We start from the raw sequence: 22,940 nt of genomic DNA on the forward strand, positions 1-22,940 counted from the left end.
AAATGTTTGCTTGATGATGATGAATGCTGCTGTTTGGAGGGCACTGACCCTACAGACAACGTGCACCTTTTATAAGGAGACGCTACATGTACAACTTTAAATTGCTATTTCTGTGGCTTTTTTGAACCCTTTTAGTCAGTCCTGTAATTCTTGGCAGCTGTGGTGTGACTGTAAAGCAAAGAGGAATCCATGGGACAGCTCTTTCTTGGGTTTTCAAAAGGAACGAGGCTTTTACGGGGCCTGTAAATTTACTGCGTTATCTTGTGCTGTACTGCTTCCATACTGTATAGTATATAGCACTTCTACTCTGTATTACCTCAGCTGCAATGCCAAAAATGACAAAAAATGAAGTGTGTTTTCACCAAAACCAGAGTGGGGGACCATCATTTGGGTTCCAGCTCTGAAAGTACAATAAAAATTTTGTCATGCTAATTTTCTAAATAGTTTTAAAAGGAAAAGCTCCCTGTCTTGTAAATGCACTGAGGATTCTCTAGACACAAACAGTAACCTGGCTGATACTTTTTGTACATTTTTATAAATTTGGTCTATGAAGAATATCCTTCAGCAAGTGTACGCTGTTCAGGTATGTAATTATAGATAATTTTATGCATCAAAGAGAAAAAACGCTGGTTAGAAACAACTAGAGTATTATTTCAAAGTTCCATACCCATTTTCCTTGCCTTCCCTTGCAGTTGATACTTCTGAGATTTATTTAAGTCAGGAATGGACCAAAACAAAAAAAAGTGGGGTCAAATAGGTAGATACCCTCATTTCAACTCTCTCTGTATTTATTTTCTTAGGAGGATTCAGAAATGAACCCCAGTAGTTTGTGTCACAGTTCACAGCAGACACCACTGCTTAGTTATTTTAACTAAACCATGAAACATCTGTGGAGGGGAGAAAGAAATGTGAAAGTTGTCAAAGAAAGGAGTCATATTTAATATATCAAACTAGTGATTTTAGTAGTTTCTTGAATCAGAAATTAGAGAAGAGCCTGCAGTGCAGCTATTAGAAAAAAAAAAAAAAAGAGGAAACAGGTGCTGGCTTAGTTTCTTAGCACCCACATTGCTGCTGTTGGTTTATCTGATGGCAAACCTAGTGTACTGTAGCGTGATGACTATGTCGAAGTGAGTGTATGGGAAAGATGCTGGAAAGATTGCACCCTGATGTTCTTAATCAGTAATTAGAAACTAAAAATAGTATTTTAGGGAAAGATAATAAATCTGTAGCCTTTAATCCTCCTGTGCCAATCTGTAAGCTGATACCATTATTACATGAAAGGCAATGAGAACATAAGTGAGTAAGCAAAAGTAGGTTGCTATTACAGTCACATTATAAATTCCACATAGCCCAAGCTGTTTAGATGATGTTTGGCTCTGTTTTATGCAAAGTTTATAGTCATAAAGCAGGTTAATTTGCAAGCAGAGAACACATAGTTTTGTTGTTTATTTCCGTTCCTTGACTGCCCTTAATTCCTGAAGTATTCTGAAAGGAGTTAGGTTCCGAGTCTCTTCTGCACTTGCGAGTTCTCAGTAGTCGTGTACATTTGAGAAAAGGGCAGCAAGAACAGAAACTTGGGGGAAACTTGTTCTGGTGATGACAGTTCTGATGCACCGAGCTCAATGTCCAGTTGCTGTGCTGTGCAGACACGGATCTCCTCGTGCTATAATGACAGAGACAGCATTCCCCCCTAAGCAGGGCCTTTCATCTAAGCATTTAAATAGTTTGCAAAGGCTAAGATGTAGTTATTGTAACCCAGGTACCATCACAACTCCTACTGCTACACTCAGGTGCTTTAGTCGAATCAGGCCCTCAACCCTACCCCATCCAAGTGGGAAACCTCAAAGAGTGAACCACACCAAAACAGATGTGACTTCACAGAGGTCCTTCTCCCCTTCACAACTCTGTACTATCCCTGTGACAACTGCAGCAATTCTTTAAATGGAAAAGTAACACAAAGCATTTAAAATGGTGCAAACTCTCTTATTGCAATTCGGGGTCTAGAAAAAGACCCTGCATTGGTCTCTGAGCCGCTGCTCCTGGCCCATTGAGCAAGAAATGTAAGACAAAAGTGAGATCTGTTGTAAGCTGAAAATAGGAAAGAAGAATGTCTATTTACCAAGTACTTTTGAATTAAAAAAGCTTTATTCCAGCAGTTTATAACTCAGTATCTTGCAGAAATGGGTGAAAGCAAGCAGATAAAATGACGGGAAGTTGCCAGGAAACGTACTGTCGTGGCTTAGCATGACTGCAAGGCAGAGATGATTACAAAAGGAGAAAAAGAAAAAAAAAAAAAAAAGCACCAAATGCCCAATCCCACGGAAAAAAGACAACCAGAAATTCGAAATGGCTACTTGGCCTGGGCTCTTCGATGCTGAAAAGGGCACCGCTCCCTAGGCAGGACCCTCGCCCCAAGCTCTCTTTAGCGAGTCGCTGGATTCATCCTCCCTGCTTCCCTGGCAGGAGGAGGAGGAGGAGGGATGAGGCGGGAAGAAGCCCCCGCACTCCCGCTGGGCCTCAGGCCCCGGGGGAGGTCGAGCTGCTCCTTCCCCCCCAGCTCCGGGAGCAGCTGCCCCACAACTCCCCGTCTCCCTTTTACTCGCCCAAAGCCATTAAGGCCAAAAAAAGCTCCCTGGGGCACCTCTCCCTCCCCGCTCTTTACCTTCAGCGGGTTCTCCATCAGGCCGGAGCTCGCAGGAACCGCCCCGGCCGCCTTCCCACCGCGGCGGGCGGCCGCGCCCGGGCCCGGGGCCGTCCCCGGCAGGTGGATGCCGCCGCCCCTCCCCCGGCCCGGCCCGTCCCGTCCCCGGCTCCGCGCCGCCTCTTGCCGCCGCCCCGCTCCCAGCTGACGGGGGCAGCCCCTTGTTTACTGGCCAGGGAGGCAGCCGCCAGCCCGGCCTGCGCTGGAAGGGGCCGCCGGAGCCGGGGCCGCCGCCGTGGGGCAGGGAGGGGCCGGGCGCTATAAAGGGGGGCCGCCGCGGCCGCCTTTCCTCCGGGTCTCTCACCGACGATGCGAAGCCGGGCCCGGCCCCCGCGCCCGCCCCGCGGCCTCTGATTCGCCCCCGCCGGGACGCGCCGAGCCGCGGCGGCTCCAGCGACGCGGGCATGGGACCGAGAGCGGCGGCGGCGGCGCTGGCCGTGGCCGTGGTGCTGGCGGCCTGGTGCGGCCGGAGCCGCGGGGAGAGTGAGTCGGGGCCGGGGGCGCGGCCTAGGCGGGCGGCGGGGCGCTGGCGCAGGTGGCGGGGCCCGGGCGGCGGCGGCCCCGCGGCGGGAGGGGGCGAGGCGGGCGGCGCGGGGCGGCCTCGCCGCGCTTTTACCCTTTGTACCTGTGAGGGGTGAGGGGGGGGCGGCCGCCGCGCCAGGCCGCACCGCGGGGCCGGCGGCTGGGGCTGCTCGGCCGGGGCCTGCGGCGCCGGGAGCGGGGCCCGCAGCCCTCCCGCGGGGAGCGGCTCGGGTCACCTTCGGCCCCGGGGCCGGCGTGTTCGGCCCCAGGCGGGGCAGAGCGGGCCGGGACGGACGGGCTCGGCGGCGGCCGGGGGGAGCTGGGGCGGGACCGGGCCGGGCTGCAGCTCCCCCCGGCTCGCCTGAGGATTGACCCTGCGGCGCGTCCCGACCCGGCGGGACCGGGGAGGGTCCGGCCGTGCCGCTCGGGGCCGGGGATCAGCGGCGGGGAAGGGCACGGCCCCCCCCGGCCCTGCTGCTGGGAAGGGGCTGAGCCGCGGCGCCCGGCCCCGCTCTCCTGGGCCGCTTTCAGACCCGGCTCCAGTTACAGGCGGGTTTAGCGAGGCGTGGGGCTGCGGGTTTGTCTTTAACCGCGGGAACACTTCGCTCAAATCCACGCGTGTTACAGGGGGGTGAGGCTCGGAGGTCGGGATCGGTGTTTGAACGGGGTCTGGTAAGACACAAGACGGGTGTAAAGGTGTTGTACTGGAGGTGCGAGCTTGTGAAATCCAGGCTGACACGAGTTTAAGCCTTACAAGCTGTTTTGATGGGTCACGTCAAATACACTTGCTTAGGAAACGATTCTAGTTAGAGGTTTTAATTTTGGATGATGTTTACAGATGTTTTTTAATAAAAGGAAAGTATTTAAAGCGAGCTGACTGGATACGTAAATCCCCTGTGCCCCAGACAGCCCTATACCCCGTCAGCTTTCCCTCCGCAGAGGCAATAGCAGTTCCAGTGCAGACAGTGCAGCGATGGCTGGTTTGAGCAGTGGCTGCTGTGCAGAGAATAAAGCAGGATGTACCCTTAAGACAGCCCCTTTTTCCCAGCAATCGGACAAGTTACATATTTCAAAAATAGCCCAGTTTCTTCCTCATGTGTGTTTTTACGTTAGAAGCCTTGAGAGAGACCCGTGGTACGGTTTTAACTTGGGCGGGTAAGTTCCAGCTGGCAAAGCGTGTCCAAACCTGCCCCTCGCCAGCAGAGACGTGGAAAAGGTAGTTGACATACAGCACTAATAATAAATACGTATACAACTTCGGTCCTGATTTGAAAACATTATTATTACTACTACAGTGAAGCTTCTTATTTATTTATTTTTCGGCTTTTTGGGTTGCAAGTGTGTTTTCGATCTTAACTCCCCAATCTTTGCTGTATTGCTACGCGGTAGGAAATACGCTCGAGAATTCATGGATGGAGAAACAGCAGCGATGCACAAGATGTCAAAACACAGCCTGGGGTGGAATATTTTTATATCATTCACGCAGTGCAAATACTTTGTAAAGTATTTTGGGGACAATTTGTCCGATAAAGGTCCCTAATTCAGAAGGTTTTCGGCCACTTTGATGTTCGATCCCGTTTTTTGAGCGTGATGAGCTCACACAGCGCTACGGTGCAGATGGAGAACATCACGCTAATGCGAAGGCCGGCATCAGCGGGGCTCGAAATGCACATACAATAGTTGCATAAGCAAACAAGTTGTTCCCAGAGCAACGGAACTAATGAAGTCTGCTTTCTTGGAGATTTGTGTCCTGCATTCTCTACAGACATGCCCCACGATAACGCTGCTCTCCAGGGACAATATTCCCGCCATCTCTGAGCCAAACTGTATGTAGTTTTTCTTGTGCCCCGTATCTTTCTCTTCCCTTTAGTTCTTTTAGACAGTATCTGGTAAGAGGCTGGGCAGCATGTAGTGTGTGTGGCTCAGCAGGCAAACTGAGTGCATGGTTTGAGTTCACATTTAAAGCATCCTTTGGCTGGAGACGCTGAGTTTTTCCTCCTTAACCCATCCCCAGTTTTCATACATCCTTTAAGAACACAATGTGTGAGAACTCTTTTCCTCTTTTACATGTGACTGAAGTTAGTTGTGAGTTCAGAAGTTACAGAGAGGAGTAGAAGCAAGGGTTAAGGAAAGGAGACCTGACCTGCACATAAAATGAAGATACATATATCTTGTTTTGTGAAGAAAAACAGGTCTGTGTTTGGTTTGTTTTTTTTTTTTTATCACTGTGTAAACATCATGCAACTTCTTGAAATAAATCTCACACATGACTCATGCACGTCAGTTCATCAGCTGTGGTATTTAGGGTGGGATTTACCTCACCTAGTTTTAGGCATCTACCAACTGAGCAACTCTGGGCTCCTTTTGTGATTAGTAGAAAGCTAATGGATACAGTCACTAGAGTTTAGAGTAGGCTTCCCCCCCTTCTAAACTCTTCACCTAAATTTGGGCGCTGCACATGTACTTCACTGCCTGCTGCTGATAGAATTAGAAATCTAGCCGAGATCTCTCTACCGAAATCATCAGGTGGGACAAATTTCACTTTGTATTTCTGCAGTAATGGCCTTTCAAAATAATTTGCTGCTTATATATTAATTCTGCCTCATACAGGGGTTTTTTTTGTGCTCGTAAACTCATTAAGAAACTGGTCCCTTGTTCCACCTCAACCCTGTGTTAATTTTTGGTGTTGAGAGACTCGATCTAGAATGAAATTTTCCTCCCAAAAGTATCAAGTAGAGTAAGTGCAGCAGGGCAGGGCTGTATCAAAACTAGGCAACAACTGCATCTGTCAGCTCTCCGTGTGCCCTCTTGCTATTTTAAAGAGAGGTAGTGCACTAACTGTCTCTGAACAAGTCTGTGAAACCCATAAGCTTTCTGGAGGTCAACATTGGGGTGACTGTCTCGCGGAATATAAGTTACGTTGATATTGGCAACGTGTAAAACCTGTTCCTGCTCCCTTTGAAGTATCGAGGTCTGTTCGTATCAGCCTCTGTCCGTTACCCCGAGTGACCTCCCGTGGTCCTGGGATGCTGTCGCTTCACTGCCTTTTATCTGCACGCAGGAGGCATGGCAGTATGCGTCGTGTTTTCTGTTTATGTTTTGAGCTAATGAGGAGAGCGTGATGATACAGCAAACCAGGGTTTATAGGCCGACTGTGAGGTTAGAGATGCCTTTGGCGCTAAGGAAAGCGACCTCCGGGAGAGGTTTGCCCTCGGTTCAGCGGCGCTGTCTGGAGCAGTGAGAGAGAACAGGTAGCGGAGGTGTTCTCAGAGGGGGCTGGAGGTTTATGGGCAGGCTCACTTTTGAATCCATATCTCAGTTTGCTTCATTGCTCAGCTCTATATGGCTGAGGTGGGAGACTGAAGTTTAAAAATTAATATTTCACAATTAGATTTTTTTCAGTGTGTATTAAAGTATTGCTCCAGTAGGCTAGAAGCTGTCTTACAGCTTCTACTAACCTGTCACTTAACAGGATGTTTTCCTCTCTCAGCAGTTATCCCAAGAAACACCCCAAAGCCCTTTTTCCAGTTTCCTAATAACACTTCTGAAAGTGAGACTTACATAGAATCGCAAAGCTGTTGACTTGACCAAAGTGAGTGTAATTTTTCTTAAATAATTTGCTTATTCAAGTACACGGCGAACACTATAAAAATGAGGATTAACTAATATCTTAAATGGTTTGTGAGCTTTCTGTGCAGTGCTGCGTTATTCTGGCCTTTCTTGATGGTTAAAGGGCCAGAGCTCTGACGCAGTGAATCATTAAGGTTTGGTATCCACATAGTTTACTATAAACAAGGCTTAAGTTCCAGCTATTCCCCTGGTTAGACTCAGTCTTGAAAACCAACCTCTGACATCAGATCTAGTTTCTTCATTCAGTACTTCAAGGTTGTTACCAAACTAGTTCGTTCAAGAGGCTTTGGCATCTTGGGATTTGTTTGTTTGTTTGTTTTTAAAAAGCAAGCCTTGCAACTTTTTTTCTTGGGGGTCTGATGAAACATGTCTATAATGATGTTTTGGGTTTTTTTAAGTTACTCTGAATCGGTTGGTAACTAGGGCTGGAGGAGTGTTTCCTCTCTGGCAGCGTAATGCTGTGCTGCTGGACATGGAGCCTGTGTCTGCTGAAATTTGGGAATTTATGTTTAGTAGAGATTTTGCCAGTAGTTTGACCAGCAATAGCTTTGGGCCTACTCCTGGAGAATCAATTTGAGATTTTTATTTTTGTGAAAGCTGATTTATGTGTGTTTTTGAGACCAGGTTGTCTGCATTATAATTGACTGCTCAACTTTGCTCTCCTTCTGGGATCAAACCTGCGCAGCCTTCATACTGAATTGCTGATTAATTCCCCTGCCCCTGCAGAAGAAATACTATCAAGAGAAGTTGTGGAAAACCACTTATTGCTTTGCTTAAAACTGCTTCTTGTTGTCTTGGTAACAATAAATTTATGGGGTGACTTAAGCAGCTTCTGCATGAACAGAAGATACAAACTGCTGAACAGAACTCAAAAGCATGAAAAGATTGAGACCCCTCCAACAAAAAAAGCATATTTTCTTTCAGATATTCTTAACTCCTTATTCTTCTCCTTGATCCTTGAGGTGGTTAAAAAAAGAAGCTCAGATACTGTGGTGGTATTCATCACTTAAAAACTAAAAAGTAGAACATGAAAAATAATCTTAAGTGTAATTTTCTCTAGCTGTGGAAAAATCTGTGTAAACCCTTTTAATCTTTGTACATTTACAATTATATTAGCCTTTTATTCAGTTGTTTATTTCAGAAAAAAAAACCCTAATTTGCTTTAAATTTCTCCTGAGTCTCTGTACCAGGCTGACGTTGGCATCTGCCGTTGCCTTCCATGAAGAGGCCTCGTGCAGGAGCCCCCAGGACTGGGACCCCTGGAGCCCAGCAGACAATGTGCCAGTTTATTACGTTGCTGTTGCTGAGCTTTGAAAGCAGCAGAGTTTGAATAACTCGGGTCACATCCTGGTTTGCCAGGATGTGTAGAACCTCCTGTTTGGTCTGTGCTGGCAGCACTAATGACAAATAATGCATTCTGTATGAGAGCTGGTGAAAAACACAAAAATATTTCTAAAATGCAAACAACTGGTGGACTGTGGATGTGTACTTCCAGCTCTGGTAGATTTATATGATTATTTAATACTTCAAGATGCTTTGCTGTTTACTCCCAAGCTTCACCTGCCTCTTTTTAGCTGTGGTCTTGGAGCAGGGGTAGCTCTGTGGATTAAGGGGTTGTCTGGGGGCCAGCTTGTGGCCAATTTCCAGTGATTTACCTAATTCTAGTCCAAATGATGAAAGACTCAGGTAATTATGCTGAGTGTATAGATGCATTTTGTGGCCTTAAGCCACAATAAAAGCCTAGAGCTTTTACTCTCGAAAGTAATTCTTAGTCTGTAGAGTTGAGCTGTATTTTTTGACCTTTCCTTGAGGTCAGCTGTGCCCGTTCAGGTTACTCGAGGTAGTACTTTATCCTGTGATCTGGCCGTTGGCCGTGGGTACCACCTTAGCCTGCTGCGTTTGGCCCGTGTGCTCAGCAAGCAGTAAATAAGCAGAATGTTGGATTTTGCATTTATCAGCTAGCTTTAGCTGCACTGATGTCTTGTACATTGAATTTCAGTGTTTGAGTTTTGCCCTTCTGTTGTTTCTCCTTTCATGAAGAAACCACTAGCCTGCCCTGTCACACACTTGTTTCCTTGGAAATACCTATCTTCATTATTTAAAATTAAATATTTAGAGTACTTAATCTATTGCTCTCCCAGTTCTTTTAGCACACGGTTGGGATGTGCAGCAGGACAGCTTTCTGCCTTACTTCCAGTTTGGCTGCAGTTTTTCGTGGGGCAAAGAGGTTGCTGCTAGTTGGTCATCAGATTTCCTTTCCCACTTTTAAAAAGTACATCCTTGATCTTTGAGGCACTGTGTGCATTAGCTTTTTCTTCCAGAAAGCAATTTATGAAACGACTTGGATATAGTGCCAAAAAATCCCATTGGGCAATAACATTGCTTCAAATGCTATATTAGCGTTGCCAGATTTATTTTTTTTTATTGCAGTGAAGCAAATTTTTGAATAATCATTAAGACGTTTGCATAGAATTTATTTTTAACCCACACAGCAGTGGTCTGTGTAAAACCATGAGGAGTCAGACAATTGTAACTATTAAACATCTGTCTCTACATCAATTTTGTAAGGCCTGATTATTGCTGGGTGATTTCTTGAAGCTCTGGCGTGGTATTTTTATAGTTGGTGAGCTTTACATACAGTGACAAAAAGAGTAAAGATCCTGTGCTTTTAATTCTTGGGGGGGAGGGGGCTGTCTCAGCTATAGGCAAAAGAGAGACTCCCTAAAGTGGATGCGGTCTTAAAAAAAATAATCGTTAAAAAAGAATCCCCCTGAACAGGACAGAGGAACGGTTGTTTTGCAGCGTTGTATTGCCAAGCAGGTTTGCCTGTCCACAGGCTTCCCCCCTGAACATCAAGGTCCAGCTGTGTATTTCTATGAAGTTTAGTTTGAAAAGGGTTATCACCGGGGCTTCTGTCGTGCTGTACAGGCATGGTGCGCTGAATTTCCTTCTTGACTTCTTACCTTGCTTAGAGTTAAGAAACCCACCTCCCTATTCAAACGTTTTGCTTTCCATATTTTCCTTTTGCTGGTGCCTGGATTCATATTATTCTGTTTACCTTCTAATTTATGCTTCATGTAATTGTTCACTTTGCCAGGTCTTTGGGTTACTGGTTCTACTAAATAAACTGTCCAGGTAGTCAAGGCAGGGAGATTCGCAACCTTGAGCAAATAATAACAAAAAAGCCCAAACACCTAATCTGAAAAGAATGCTTAGGGCAAAAATTACTGGTGTAGTGAATTACTCCTGTCAGCAAAGTCTGGGCAAGAGTGTGGGCTGTACTCGTGCTTGTGTGTATGTCCAGGTTTTTCTGCTCTCTTCTGAAGCACTACCATTTCCTAGCCATTATTCTTTTCCAATCTTTCCCTCCCCACAACCATTCTAAATTACTTCCTCTAATCCCCTGGCATTAATTGCACAACCTGAGATGAGGTAGGTGTGCCGCTGGCAACTATCTAAAGAAAACAGACTCTGTTGCATGGACATCTCTTACTTTTGTAAACGCCAAATGACGTCTAAGAACTGGTGTTACAACTGCCGTCGTGATAGAGGTAACATCCAGAAACTCAAGATGGCAGAAAAAAATTATGAAATACCCCTTCAGTCGTATTTTGTAATCCTATACCAGGGAATGTTCCCCACAGTATATTTCTTAACACTTGAAGCAGGCTTTACTGAAAAGGACCTGGTCGTGAATTCTGAGTGTAGCTCTACATTACAGTGCAGTTGGACAAAACTGTGTATTTAGAAAACTAAAACAATTACCTTTTCTTAAATAAACAAATAACATTGTTCTTTGCCTTCCAGTTTGCAGAAGCATGGACATTCGCAACAATCTGACCCGGCTGAACATGCTTGAGAACTGCACTGTGATTGAGGGCCACTTGCAAATATTGCTGATGTTTAAAACCAAGCCTGAAGATTTCCGTGAGCTCAGCTTTCCTAAACTGACGATGATTACAGACTACTTGCTTCTTTTTCGTGTGTATGGCCTGGAGAGTTTAAAGGGACTTTTCCCCAACCTCACTGTGATTCGAGGCACTCACCTGTTTTTTAACTACGCGCTGGTCATTTTTGAGATGGTTCACCTGAAGGAGATCGGCCTCTATAACCTGATGAACATTACTCGAGGCGCTGTGCGGATTGAGAAGAACAATGAATTATGTTACTTGTCCACGATTGACTGGTCAAGGATTTTAGATTCTGTAGAAGATAATTACATCGTGGCCAACAAGGATGACAAAGAAGAGTGTGGAGATGTGTGTCCAGGAACTGTGAAAGGGAAGAGCAACTGCCCACCTACTGTGATAAATGGCATTTTCATTGAACGCTGCTGGACCCACGATCGCTGTCAGAGAGGTGAGTCTGGGGAGTGATACACGTCAACTGTGGTTTTGCTGTCAGTTTTTAACCTGTCAGATCTATTGGAGGGCTAATAGGTGCCAATTAACCTGCTACCTTTAAGCACAGCTTCCTAAAAGCAAGGCTCAAAATTAATGTCAGGTGAAGAGCGGACCTATGGGATGGGGCTGTTTTAGCAGCTCTTTCACCTGTGTGAATAACGTATCCGAGAATGTTGTGTTTTGGTTTCTTTGGAAAGTTGGGGACTGCCTAGAGCTCACAAGTTTAATGGGCTGTGAGTGTATCTGGTATCTTTTATAATATTTAAAGTGGTATTAGTATCTCTTGGTGGGGTTTGGGTAGGGGATTAAAAGTCCAGATTGACTGAAAGGCTGCAGCAGGCAAGAAACAGAACAGGGGAGAAAAGTCTTACGGAATAAATTCAACTCTGTAAAGGTGCAATTACATTTTTACTGAAACATTACTGCTGTAAGAAAGTGTGAGGTCTGTGGATGAGTGAGCAACGTTTGCACAGAGCAAGAAGCTGGAAGCCAAGTCAGACCTGAAGGGAAAAGGAGGAGGAGAAGAGAGGACCTGGGTGGGGGTTGCCCGTAGCAGGAGTCCTGGGGAGGGTGAAATAACTGGGCTTTGAGCCTGGGGTTTGGTTCAGGGGTGATGCTCTGTTCAGAAATTCAGCTGCTGTTGCAACCCCTGAACTCCAGTTGTTAAACTGTATTAGCGTTGCTTTTAATTTTGTACAGATTTGTTTTTTCCAAACTTGGAACTGACCTTTAGTTTTAATTATGTATTTACTTTGATTGATGTTAAATCTGACTGACAGGGAGCAAAGTGAATTGAGGTAAAACTGACACATTTAGAGTCGTCTGTCTTTCTGGAGGTCGTGCATCCAAATGAAGCAGTGTGTCCTAAGACGAAATTAGGAAACTTGCGGGCTGGAGAGAATTTCTTGCCAAGCTTTAAAGGGCAACTCAGAATGCTAAGTGCCAAATTTGAGGAGGAATTCCTACCAGTATGCATAAACTAATGAAATTAATGTGGTTTCCCCTCTGCTACTCCTCACCCCAAAATCGTCTAGCTTCCTTTTAAAGAAGGTGGTTGTTTTTGTCGCCAGAATAACAGGGTATGAGCAAGAAGATGCAAACGTCTATGTGTGTTCCTTTTTTAAAATGAAAAATAAGGTTATAAGGCATTTTAGTTTGTAAACTCTTCTGATATATGGTTCAGCAGCACTGAAACCTGGCTCCTTATACATTTGAGTTTTATGTTTTCCACTATTTCATCAGGTTAAAGATCTAACTGAAACTTTTTCTGTGGCTAGACCACTCATAATGTCCCTCGTTCCTGTGAATTTTCTGGGGCTGTGCTGCAGCAGGCTGGAATGCATGGTTTCTCTCCTTTATATGACTGCCTATTTCCATGAAACCTGTAGGAATGTAATATTTTTACCACTGGGGCAGAAATCTCAGCTCCTGAGCCTCTCATACAAATTCAGGTAAATTCACTGGAGGGTACCCGTGCAGTATCACACGCTCTCTTAGCTACCTAAGGAAGCCAAGCTTGCAAGTCCATTTGACTTGAAACTGAAATTTGAATTTGAAAATGATTTCTAGAGTAATTATAGATGCTCCCATCTGGTTTTCTGTGTTCCTTGTAGAAGATGTAGAGAAGCAATGCTCCTACATATTTTGGCTGTAATTGGTATGCATTTCCAAAACACTTAACAAGCCACGCTTATCTTTGTTTTGAATGTTAAGATTTGTACTTTTATTTATTGGTAGCTGGTGTTCTCAGCAAGCTGCTATCTGTATTATATTGTGCCTTGTGACACCTGCCTGTATGCCTCTTGAGTTATTGTAACAGCTTGAGAGGTCTTTTAGACCTTTTTGAGTAGTCTTTAGACTTTCAACACAGATGCACACTAGTAACTCTGGTAGAGATTAAGTGACATTTATTTAGTGAACCTGTTCATCTCTGTTTGCTCTGTTCTCTGTTCTTGCGCCAGCCATAACGTATCCTTAGCATGTGTAATTGTTTTGTCAAGATTATTAAGCGCTTGTGCGAATTGTACTTGGGCTTTCCTCAGCCTGAAGAGCCTCATAGTAACTCCCAGAACCGAGGGTATGAATGTCATGAAACCTTTCCCTCTGCATTTTTGCAGCTTATCTGGGAATCTTCAGCCGCTAATTCTGTGCTGAAGTTTCCCATCTCTCTGGTTTTAAGCGTATTCTCTTTTACATTTGCTCTTTGGCTTTTAAGCAATGCTGGAATGAAATGTAGCAATTTCAGTATAATTTTCCTGGGGGAGGTTTGGTTTTGTGTGTTGTTCGTTTTAACGCAGGTTAGTTGTACCCCTGGTTTGTTTTACAGAACTTGGTGTAGAATCTCCTGTTTGCTATTTTCTGTTTTGCGTCTCTGGATGGGAAGTTGTTGCTGTCTGATCTGATAGCGCTGCTGCCCTGGGATTGTGGGCCAGGATATATTGTTTGCTGTTTTGTCTACCAGAAAAAAAATCCTTAAAGAATATGTAAATAATGATTGTTTTGATGTTACAGAGTGTGTGTCAATTGACAGAGACAAGTCCCAAGCTGTCGGGCTTTTCCAGCCTGCTAAGCTTTGAGTCTCACTGGAGAAAACAGGAGATGGGCAAGAATTTTGAGAAAGCACATGTGGGAAGGCTGAAAGATGTCACAGAAAGGTCTCGTGTGAGTGGGAAGGGAGATGGTAACGGTTGGGGTTGGCGTGGGGTCCCTGGGTGTCCCCCATCTCTTAAACACCAGTCCTTGAGCTTCCCCTGCCTGCTTCCTGCAGTGGCTTCCTTCACGTTATCCCTGCCACGTCTCATATTGATCGTGTGTCTTTGATATTTCTTCATTTTAATCAGCACAGATATCCCAGTTAACTCCAAAACTAACTTTCAGTTACAGCATATAATTATCTCTGAGGCACACATCCAAGTCTCTGAATCATCCTTGCAGCTATAACTCCAGCCCAGAAATTTTTTCAGTTGGTGATAACATGTTCAAGACAACAAAGTAAAGGATCTTTTTACAGACGTTAGAGCTAAGGTTGTGGACGAAACCAGTTGGGAGGAACTGAAATGATTTGTGGGCAGCTGCACGCTTTGAAAAAACAGTTGCAATATTGAGGAATCTGTGTCTGAGTGCAAAGATGTGTAGGTGGATATAGCATAGATTGAGATGGGTCGGGATGTGTTTCCTGAAAGTTTTCTTGTCTTTTTTCTAAATGACTTGTGTTGGTGTGAAAAGCAAGTCGGTTCAATTAAGGCCAACTCATGTTATATTTTGGGTAGGAAGGGAGGGAAATATGTAGTCTGTTTGGAATTTGGGTCTAGCCTTATGCTGTTTATGGCAGCCAACTGCTGTTCCTGTTCTGGAGGTTTTGTACCTTTTCAGCCCACATTTTTATAAGGCTTTTTTTTTTACATACATACTTAGTTTTATTGCCGTAAAAACGTAGTTCTTGGTTCGGTGCAGCGTGTTCATGCAGAGAGTGTCTTTGCTGAAGAATGCAGACAACAGAAATGCTGGAAATGCCACGTCCTAGACCTCAGTCTAGATCTGCCAAACATGATTTTCATATTTTGCATTTTTTTCCACGTTTTTTTTAATGTAATAAAAATGCTATATGTCTGTCACTCCGCTTGCGGAAGGAACAATTCCCTCTGAAATAGGATTTCCTGCCAATTCTCTTTGCAGTCTTCTCTGTCCATACATAATTTGAAGCAGTCTGATGTTTTTGACAGTCTAATTATAAAGGAGGGTTCAGCCTTTTACTTGCATATTGGGTCATCTGGAGGTGGAGTAAGGTAATAGGAAGGAAAAGTGGAATGGCCAAATAAAAACGACCAGGAAAATGATCTGTAATATCAGACAGTCCCTTGGTGAATACTGAAGGGCTGCATTCCTGGAATATAAAGATGGATATCTGAAATATAGGCTTTGTTCCTTGGAGGATATGATGAAATTCAAGTTCTCCTGTTCACCCTGAATGAAACCTTTGTAGGAATCTGTTATCTTCTTGATCTTGGGACTTGACGCTACCAGGAAATTTGAGTTATTAAGAGTGTGGGCCATTTCAGGTTGGTAGATAGACTCTTAATTCAATCTATTATCTTGCTTTATGTGATAAAAACAAAAGTTGCGTCTCTCAATTAGTGCAATCTAGAATTTGTTGCACAATATTAACCTCATGAAAAGTGGAAAGTATATGAAACCACTCGGGCCAATTGAAGAGGAGGTAAAACAGCTGCTAGAAGGGATGACAGTCTGGAGTAACTGATGTGCAAAGGAGCTGCTAAAGAAAGGTCCTTTATGAAAATAATCGTGTTTGTCCAGATTTTTTAATTATGTTGGGGAAACAGGTCTGGAGACAAGGGATACAACAGAATCTCTCTTTAATTTTCCCGTGATTTATCCAGGGAAGATTCTGGGACAGGTGAGGAACTCAAGAGTAGCTTTAATAGCTTGCTTTGTTTCCTAGTACCAGCAACACAACAAAGCACTGAGAAAAACATTGCTCAGCCTGAAATGTCTTTCAACTGCTGTGAAATAGCACCGAGGGCTTCTGAAGAGATGGTGCCAAAAGAAATTCTGCAACTATGAACATCTTCAAGGCAGGTTTGAATAACAAAGTTCAGAGGTGTGTGTGGGAAACGTTTTGTGATGTTTACTTAGGTGGAAATATTACTTAGCAACAACTTCCTGTAATTTTTATGTGCTGGGAATTTCTGTAACCATAAGCTTAGTTTTATTACCTTTGTATGGGAAAGGGGTCTTGAAGCACTGAACAGACTTCAAGGGCAAGATATTTTTAAAGCTTCAAACACAAAAGAAATTTTTCCAGTTGCTACCACATGAAGTGGAAGTGCTCCTTTTATTTGGAGATCTGATAAGAACTGCCTTTTTTTTTTTTTCCCCTGGCTCTGACAAATGCCAGATGGAAGTTGACACCCGATAATCTCACTGGGGTGTCTGTTCTGAACCTTGCCAAGCGACAGCTTTATTGAGTGCGTGTAGTGCTTGTGGTTGGGGCTATTGTGATGCTTGCAAACGGCTAGACATCCTAAACTAATTCACTTCAGCTTATTAAGAGTAGTTAAGAGATTTATGGTGCTTGGTGGTGTGAGACAGCTCAGAATTGGGGGAAAAGGGGTGGAAACAATCACTCCTTACAAATGGCTATTTAAGAGTCTACTACTTACTTTAAAAACACCAAACAAAACTTGAGGCTGTGAAGAAGCATCTACTTAGGCATTTGTCCACCAACCTGGGGTGACACAAATCTAGGATTTCAATACTTACAGTGTCAACTTGCTGAGCAATCCCCGTGCACACAGCTCCTGTGGTCTCACCACATTTATGTTTCTCCGGCTTCTTCACTGCTGCACCTTTACTTAAATGTAGGGGGGTTGAAGATTTTCTTCCCCTGCCCCAGTTCCCGACCAGCACTTCAGGCAGAAGCCACTGTCTGATCCGTTCCATCTTTAGAGCATTTGAATAAGAACTAATTCCTGGCTCATCCAACAGTTAATAAGCAGTAAATACAGAGAATTCTCCCCAAAGTTAAGATATCTTAATGGCTAAGATATCTTATCACGGTCTTGTCTAGACCGTGCTTTTGCCAAGAAGGGTTGGACCAGATGATTCTTGAGGCCTCTTCCAACCTGGGATTCTGTGATTCTGTGATATCTTTACATACATACAGATAATTTCTGTACAGATGTCAAGGCAAAGGTTTTTGATTAGTTAAAAAGGAGAATGGGGCATTTTGCTGCTGATACGGTGAAAATTGGAAAAGTTTTCATCTTGTTTGGTCTGAGTTTAATTCTTTCAACCTTAGCCCCTTCCCCTAAACACTTGTTATTTAAGTCAGCGTCTGGGCTGTTGAGGAGGCTGAGTGGAGTTTAACACTTCACATGCAGTGGTTCAGCACTAAAGTTACTGGAAGATGTTTTAAAATCTCTTCTTGATTTTCAGTAGTGACGTTGACTGCTTGTGATTTCCAAGGGTGGTGTGCCAAGGGTACTTCAGGTACAATACTTATTTTTCCCACTTCAAGAACAGTTCCAAGTTACCTTATTTGCTTAAACAAGGGAACCTGCACTACCCCTTGTTAGATAAAATATAGAAGACTGACCACACTTGGCAGACACATTTGTTGGAAAATGCTCTTGTCGGGGCATGGATGTAGAAATGGGAAGTCACAGAATGTAAAAAAAAATATTGAGCAACCTGTGTTAGTAATGCATGAATGGGAGAGCTGCAGATGGTGCACCTGGTGTGATGTGTTTGCTCGGGGAGGAGGAGACTTGTTTCATTCAGAGCGAATCCTGCTGAATGGTGGGGGTGCTTTGATGCCATAAGTGAAGATAAAGGAACTGGCCAGCTTATATATCCTGTATGTTTTCCTCCCTTCACCCCTCCTTAATGAACGCAGAACAGTGATTCTGTATTTTAAATCTTAAAAATTTCAATTCATTTTAAAAGTATTCTAAATCAAACGCAATTCTGATGTCCCTTCCCAGATCTAGGCAAACAGAGCAAAATAAATGTAAGCGGTGTATGATAGTATAGCATTCTTCCATTTTATGATGAAGGAACTGGAAATCTTTGTTGTGGAAGGCTTTGAAGGGATTGTGAACCATCGAGTCCGTACAAAGACGTGTATTCAGTGTGTGCGAGAAGACCAACTGAAATATGTCACTTGGCAAAACTCTCCGAAACATCTTTCTCTATCAGGAATTGGATTTGACAGGGATTGCCTCAGTAAATAAATTCTGTGGTTAAAAAAAAAAAAAAAAGCACCACAAAACAAAACACAAAAAAGGTCAAAAAACCCCAGGTGTGACCAGTGCAGAGATTGTTTCTAACTGAAAGGTTGAGGATTTCAGGAGCTTTTGATTAATTACAGAGCTGGTGAATAACCAACTGTGTCCTGGAGGAAGCAACACTAACCCTTCTCTCAGTCTGTAACAATAGCTGGTTAAAAGTTCAATGATCATGCTTCCCAATTATATCCTATAATTGTGTGCTAGTTCCTACTGGAGGGATGTGAATGAACTTGCTGGGATGTTTATGCTGCTTAATTAGGGCTGTTGGTTAGCTGAAAAAAAAAAAAAAATAGGTTGGGTAGGGGGAGGTTGTGGGGGTAGTGGCTGGGATGGTCTGGCAGGGGCTGAGCTGCTTGGGACGTGCCTGTAGTGATTTCAGTTGCTGCTTTGATCCAAAGTTTGCGGCTGGCATGCGTGAGTGTGCGGCTCGCTCGCGGAAATACTGGAGATTACAGCTGTGTGCGTTCATCGCCTTTAGCTAGATTTTTTTAGATGAGGGTACCGGGGCAGCAGTGTGCTGGCTGGGCTGACATTGTTTGAGGGTCGTCAGCGTTGCTTTTATTTGGACTCATGACATTTAAAACAAACAGAGAATTCACTTTGGCTCTGTGTAGTGCTTAAAGGTTGGCTATATATAAAAGGTTTATATAGGGTTTATGTATAAGGTTTTCATTTGAGTCTGGCGTCCTTGTGAATCTGTATTTAAATGAACTGAAAAATCAGGGCAGGATGCTCGGCACCTGTTCATGTCCCAAAAGTTTTCTAATGTGAAATTTCCTTCTCCCTTCTTCAAAATAGGGTCAGAATTGTTATCGAGGAGAAGGACAGAGGCAGGGCAAGAGGATGCTCTCTACTAACAAGGAGCTTCTAGCTCAGTACCCTCAGTGTGAGTTCCTTAATTTGAGAATGCACTTTTTTATTTACCTGACCAGAGGCTGCCCCCTGGACACCTTGAGAGGTTGGAGGCTCTGAGGAAGATGTTTTGAAGGAAATCCCACAAAAGAGTTGGAAAGAAAGCCCAGTTAGAATAGCATTCAGCAGAATACTGGGATTAATTTTCTTCTACATAACTTTAAAGAACTTGGGGTGTATGCAGTTTTGCTGGCATCACTTCGATGCACTCCAGAAAAATAAATGTGATTTTAATCTTGTGTATCAGGTTAGAGGTGCCCTCTTTCAAGGATGTCAAGAAATACTGCTCTGTTGTAATTGTAAATCAGGCAGTTTCAGCTTTTGCAGACAGCAGCTCCCGCACTGTAGTCACTGAAGCACTGGCAGGTGCCGGACAGTTGAGCTGTTAAGTGTTGTGACCCTTGTTCATATGCAAGTTTAATGAGGGTGATGGGTATTTAGCAAGATTGGTCTGATGAAGATTGTAAAATTTGCAAGGTCTTTTTAGTTGGGGAAGGGGAATTTCATTAATCTGTTTGTAGAACTACTCCAGTCTTTTGTTTTCTGCGGAATTTGAAGGCTTCTGGAGATGTACAGATCTTATTGCTGGTCGCTTAGAACCATAGACTCCCAGGTGGGAGGGGACCTCAAGGATCATCTGGCTCAACCTTTCTTGGCAAAAGCACGGTCTGGACAAGATGGCCCAGCACCCTGTCCAGCTGAATCTTTAAAGTGTCCAATGTTGGAGAATCCAGCACTTCCCTGGCGAGATTATTCCAGTGGCTGACTGTTCTCATTGTGAAAAATTCTCCTCTTCTGCCCAATTGGAATCTCCCCAGGAGTAACTTGCACCCATTACCCCTCGTTTTTCCCACGTGACTCCTTGTAGAAAGGGAGTCTCCATCTGCTCTGTAGCCACCCTTTAAATATTGGAACTTGGGGCTCCTACAGAACTGCTGCCACTGGTATGTGGCCACGCTGGAATTTCAGGGCCCTGACATGATGAGCTGAGCCTGAGCTCAAGTTACAGGGAAAGACCGATGTTTTTTAAGTCAATGCACAGAGTTGAGGCAACTTAGGTAGCAAGCTTGTCAGAGATCAGAGAAAATACCTGCAGACTGAGCAGCAGGTTGCTGGCTTTCTGGTTCTTTGTGCTTCTCAGTCCACTTTAGCCTGACCCCTAAGCATGATTCCTCATCTAGTGGTTTTTAAAAAAGGAATTGTCTGGGGCAGGGAGGGAGGCAGTTGGACTCAATTTATTCATTAAAATAAAGGCTGCTGGATTGTAAGGAAGGGAAGATTTATAGGGCGAGGGAGCAGGCACGGCTCGGAGTTGTGTAGCCATAATTTCCAACTCTTTTTTTTTTTTTTTTTTTTTTTTATGTTTTCTCTGGTTTTGTGGCTGTGGGGGCTTAATTATATTAACAGCACATGGCATTATTGCAATGTAAGGCTTTAATACCTGTGGGCAGGGGCAGCAGTCACAGCGAAGGAGCCGTGCGTACGGTGAGGGAGAGGTTGGACTCTACGCAGTGTTGCAGAGACACAGGAACAGATGCACCTTCCCTGCCAAGTGCTGAGATGTAACGTTCTCATGTGGCAAAACTGCAAGGCAGTTTGCATGACACAATCCAGGGTTGGCGGTATGCTGGCTGATTTTTTTCCCCTGTTGATGTGAAGAGGACCAAGTCTGATACTGTGTGTTCAAGAGGAGGATGATGTGGTGTCTGTGGGAGAGCTGCTGAACTTGACAGCTTCGCTTTTGATAATGTGAGTAAGCTGCTGTTAGCTTCCGAGCTGTTTGTTCTGAAATACCTGAAAATAGTAACTGAGATTTTACTAACCTGCGGCAAAAAAAAATCAAGTCCCAGCTATTGCACTGAGCTGAGCATCTGGAAATCTCTCACACAGAAACTTCAGACATCACACTAAAACTCTGTCATATCAGCAACTTTTTATGGTTGAGAAAGTACATAAAGAATGCACTTGATGATGGGCTTGAACCCTGCTGTGCTGTTAAAGACACGATCAGAAAATCTTAGGAATGATGCAGGAAAGCTTTACTGGTGCATTGGGTTTCCTCAGCACAAGGCACGTGCAATTCAGCGACATCATGGGATAACTGAGCATTTTTCTGTTACCATTTTAAACTTCATTAGGCATCTATGTTGCATTACAACACTGCAAGGTTTTTAATACTTCATGAGCAATGAAAATATTCATTAAACTTTGAGTAGCAGGCAAATGTTTTTATTTGCTGCAAAGACAAACCAATTAGATTTTATGGGTGGTGAAAACATAGCAGCGATGATTTAATAAAACGAATAGGACTTGTTTTTTCTGGTCTTCGGTCTTTTCTGAATGTCATCTTTCTGAAGTAAGGCTGATTGCACTGGATGTGTTTACACAGCTTCAGTTCGGCATGAATGAGTCCAAGACTTCCCTTGTAAGTACCCCTCAAAAGCTCCCAAAAGCCAGAGAGGAAATGGAGCTCCTCAGTGTGATGTCTGACTGTCTGAAAGTCTCGCCCAGTGGAGCCTTAACACGGCTTAAAGGAATAAGGCTTTTGTTTTAAAACTGTATTTGAAGCGAAGCCTTTAAAGCTCAATAAACTGTTTCTCTGTTCATTCAATTCTGTGGATTTTAGGCTCGGGAAATCTGTACGCTCTGTGTTTCTGGCAGAAGGGAAAGCATAACGTGCAGTAGCACTCTTACCTGGAGACTTAGTGAAAAAAGCATTTATGTGGAAACTGGTGCTTTATCTGAAACAACTTCTCACCTCATCAGCAGGTTTATACAATTATTAAACGAGCAAAAGAAATGTCGTGTGTAGATTACCTTTTCCATAGGCTTCTCTTCCACACTCCAATAACCTTATCTCCAGCCCTGCTTAAATAATTTGTGTGGTGTTTGGCTGCTCTTTCAGTGCTTAGGTATCAAGTTTCTAGTCCACAAAACTAGTCTGCAAGTCTGTTAGAACTAGGTATCTGCATCAAGCATCAGTTTTTGTTCCGGGGAATATAAAATATTCTCTTTTTGAGCCTGTATAGTGGGTGAATTTGGTGGGTGTGATAAGAAAAACGTCCTCGTGTTTTGCATGGCTCTGTTGGCGAGAGGAGGAGTTGCTGCATGACGGTTCTTGTTGATCAGCACCAGGGAAGAGCGTGTTGTTTTTCCACATGCTCTAATCTGTGATAACAAAAAGAACTCCAGATTGTGTTTTTCAAACACACTTTAGGTCTCTCGGTGCTCAGATTTGCCAGTGACTAACCACAGCGGTGATACATCCATCCACCCAAGGCCTAATTGGAAGTGGCACGGTTTCAGATACGAGCCTTGCTTTGATACTGAAGGAGGCTGAGCAGGACTCAGCAACAAACGGTCAAGTCTTTCGCTTCCTACTCAGTATTTTGCAGAGGATCGTGCGCTGGGTGTGGGCTTGGATGCCACTGATCTCAGCCCTGCCGCTGGCCTCGTGGGTGGTTCTGTGCCCCTCTCTGTGCCTCGGTGGTTGTCTGTAACGTGGAGCTGATCAGAGCGACCTGCTGACGAGCTGGACTTCGATAAACTTCAGATGGTGAACGCAGGAAGCGCCTCGAGGCAGAATTTAACTTTAAGATGGGTTTAGGCAAACAACTGTCAGAAATGTCTCAGGTAAAATATTTGACCTGGCCTTGGACAGGTGAATGGACTGGGCGGCGTCTTGAAAACTTCATCTCCCTTCCAGATGAAGATTGCTTTCAGTAATGGCAACTCTGTGCTGAGATCCAAAACCTCCATAATTTCCTTAAGAAAAAGACTCTTTGTCTCTGGAGAAACTGATATGGCTTCAGGTTTCACATAGAAGAGAGTCTCATCTCTTTTTCTTTCCGGATAACGCTAGTTTGTGTAAATTCTTTTTTTTGCCAGAGGACTCTTCTCCATTGTAAGGGTATTTCCATAAGTTTCCCCCACACACAGAATAATCACCCCATTTAGGGATCA

At 44.2% G+C, this 22,940-nt stretch overlaps 1 protein-coding gene and 1 long non-coding RNA gene across 2 annotated transcripts in view; one reads left to right on the forward strand and one right to left on the reverse strand.

The window, feature by feature from the left end:
* Nucleotides 1-1,202: 1,202 nt before the first annotated feature.
* LOC141935237 (uncharacterized) lies at nt 1,203-2,801 on the reverse strand. Its single transcript, XR_012626514.1, has 2 exons — nt 2,663-2,801; nt 1,203-1,663 (listed from the first exon to the last, which is right to left on the reverse strand). It is a non-coding gene; the product is annotated as an uncharacterized LOC141935237 (long non-coding RNA).
* A 165-nt stretch (nt 2,802-2,966) lies between these two features.
* Nucleotides 2,967-22,940, forward strand: part of INSR (insulin receptor) — a 56,557-nt gene continuing 36,583 nt past the window's right edge. Inside the window, exons 1-2 of the mRNA XM_074851289.1 lie at nt 2,967-3,184; nt 10,661-11,212. Of these exons, the coding sequence (XP_074707390.1) occupies nt 3,106-3,184; nt 10,661-11,212 (631 nt within the window). The 5' untranslated portion in view covers nt 2,967-3,105. The remainder of the gene's footprint in view (nt 3,185-10,660; nt 11,213-22,940) is intronic.

This window comes from Strix uralensis, chromosome 27 (genome assembly GCF_047716275.1).
Source record: "Strix uralensis isolate ZFMK-TIS-50842 chromosome 27, bStrUra1, whole genome shotgun sequence".
Taxonomy (NCBI): Eukaryota; Metazoa; Chordata; class Aves; order Strigiformes; family Strigidae; genus Strix; species Strix uralensis.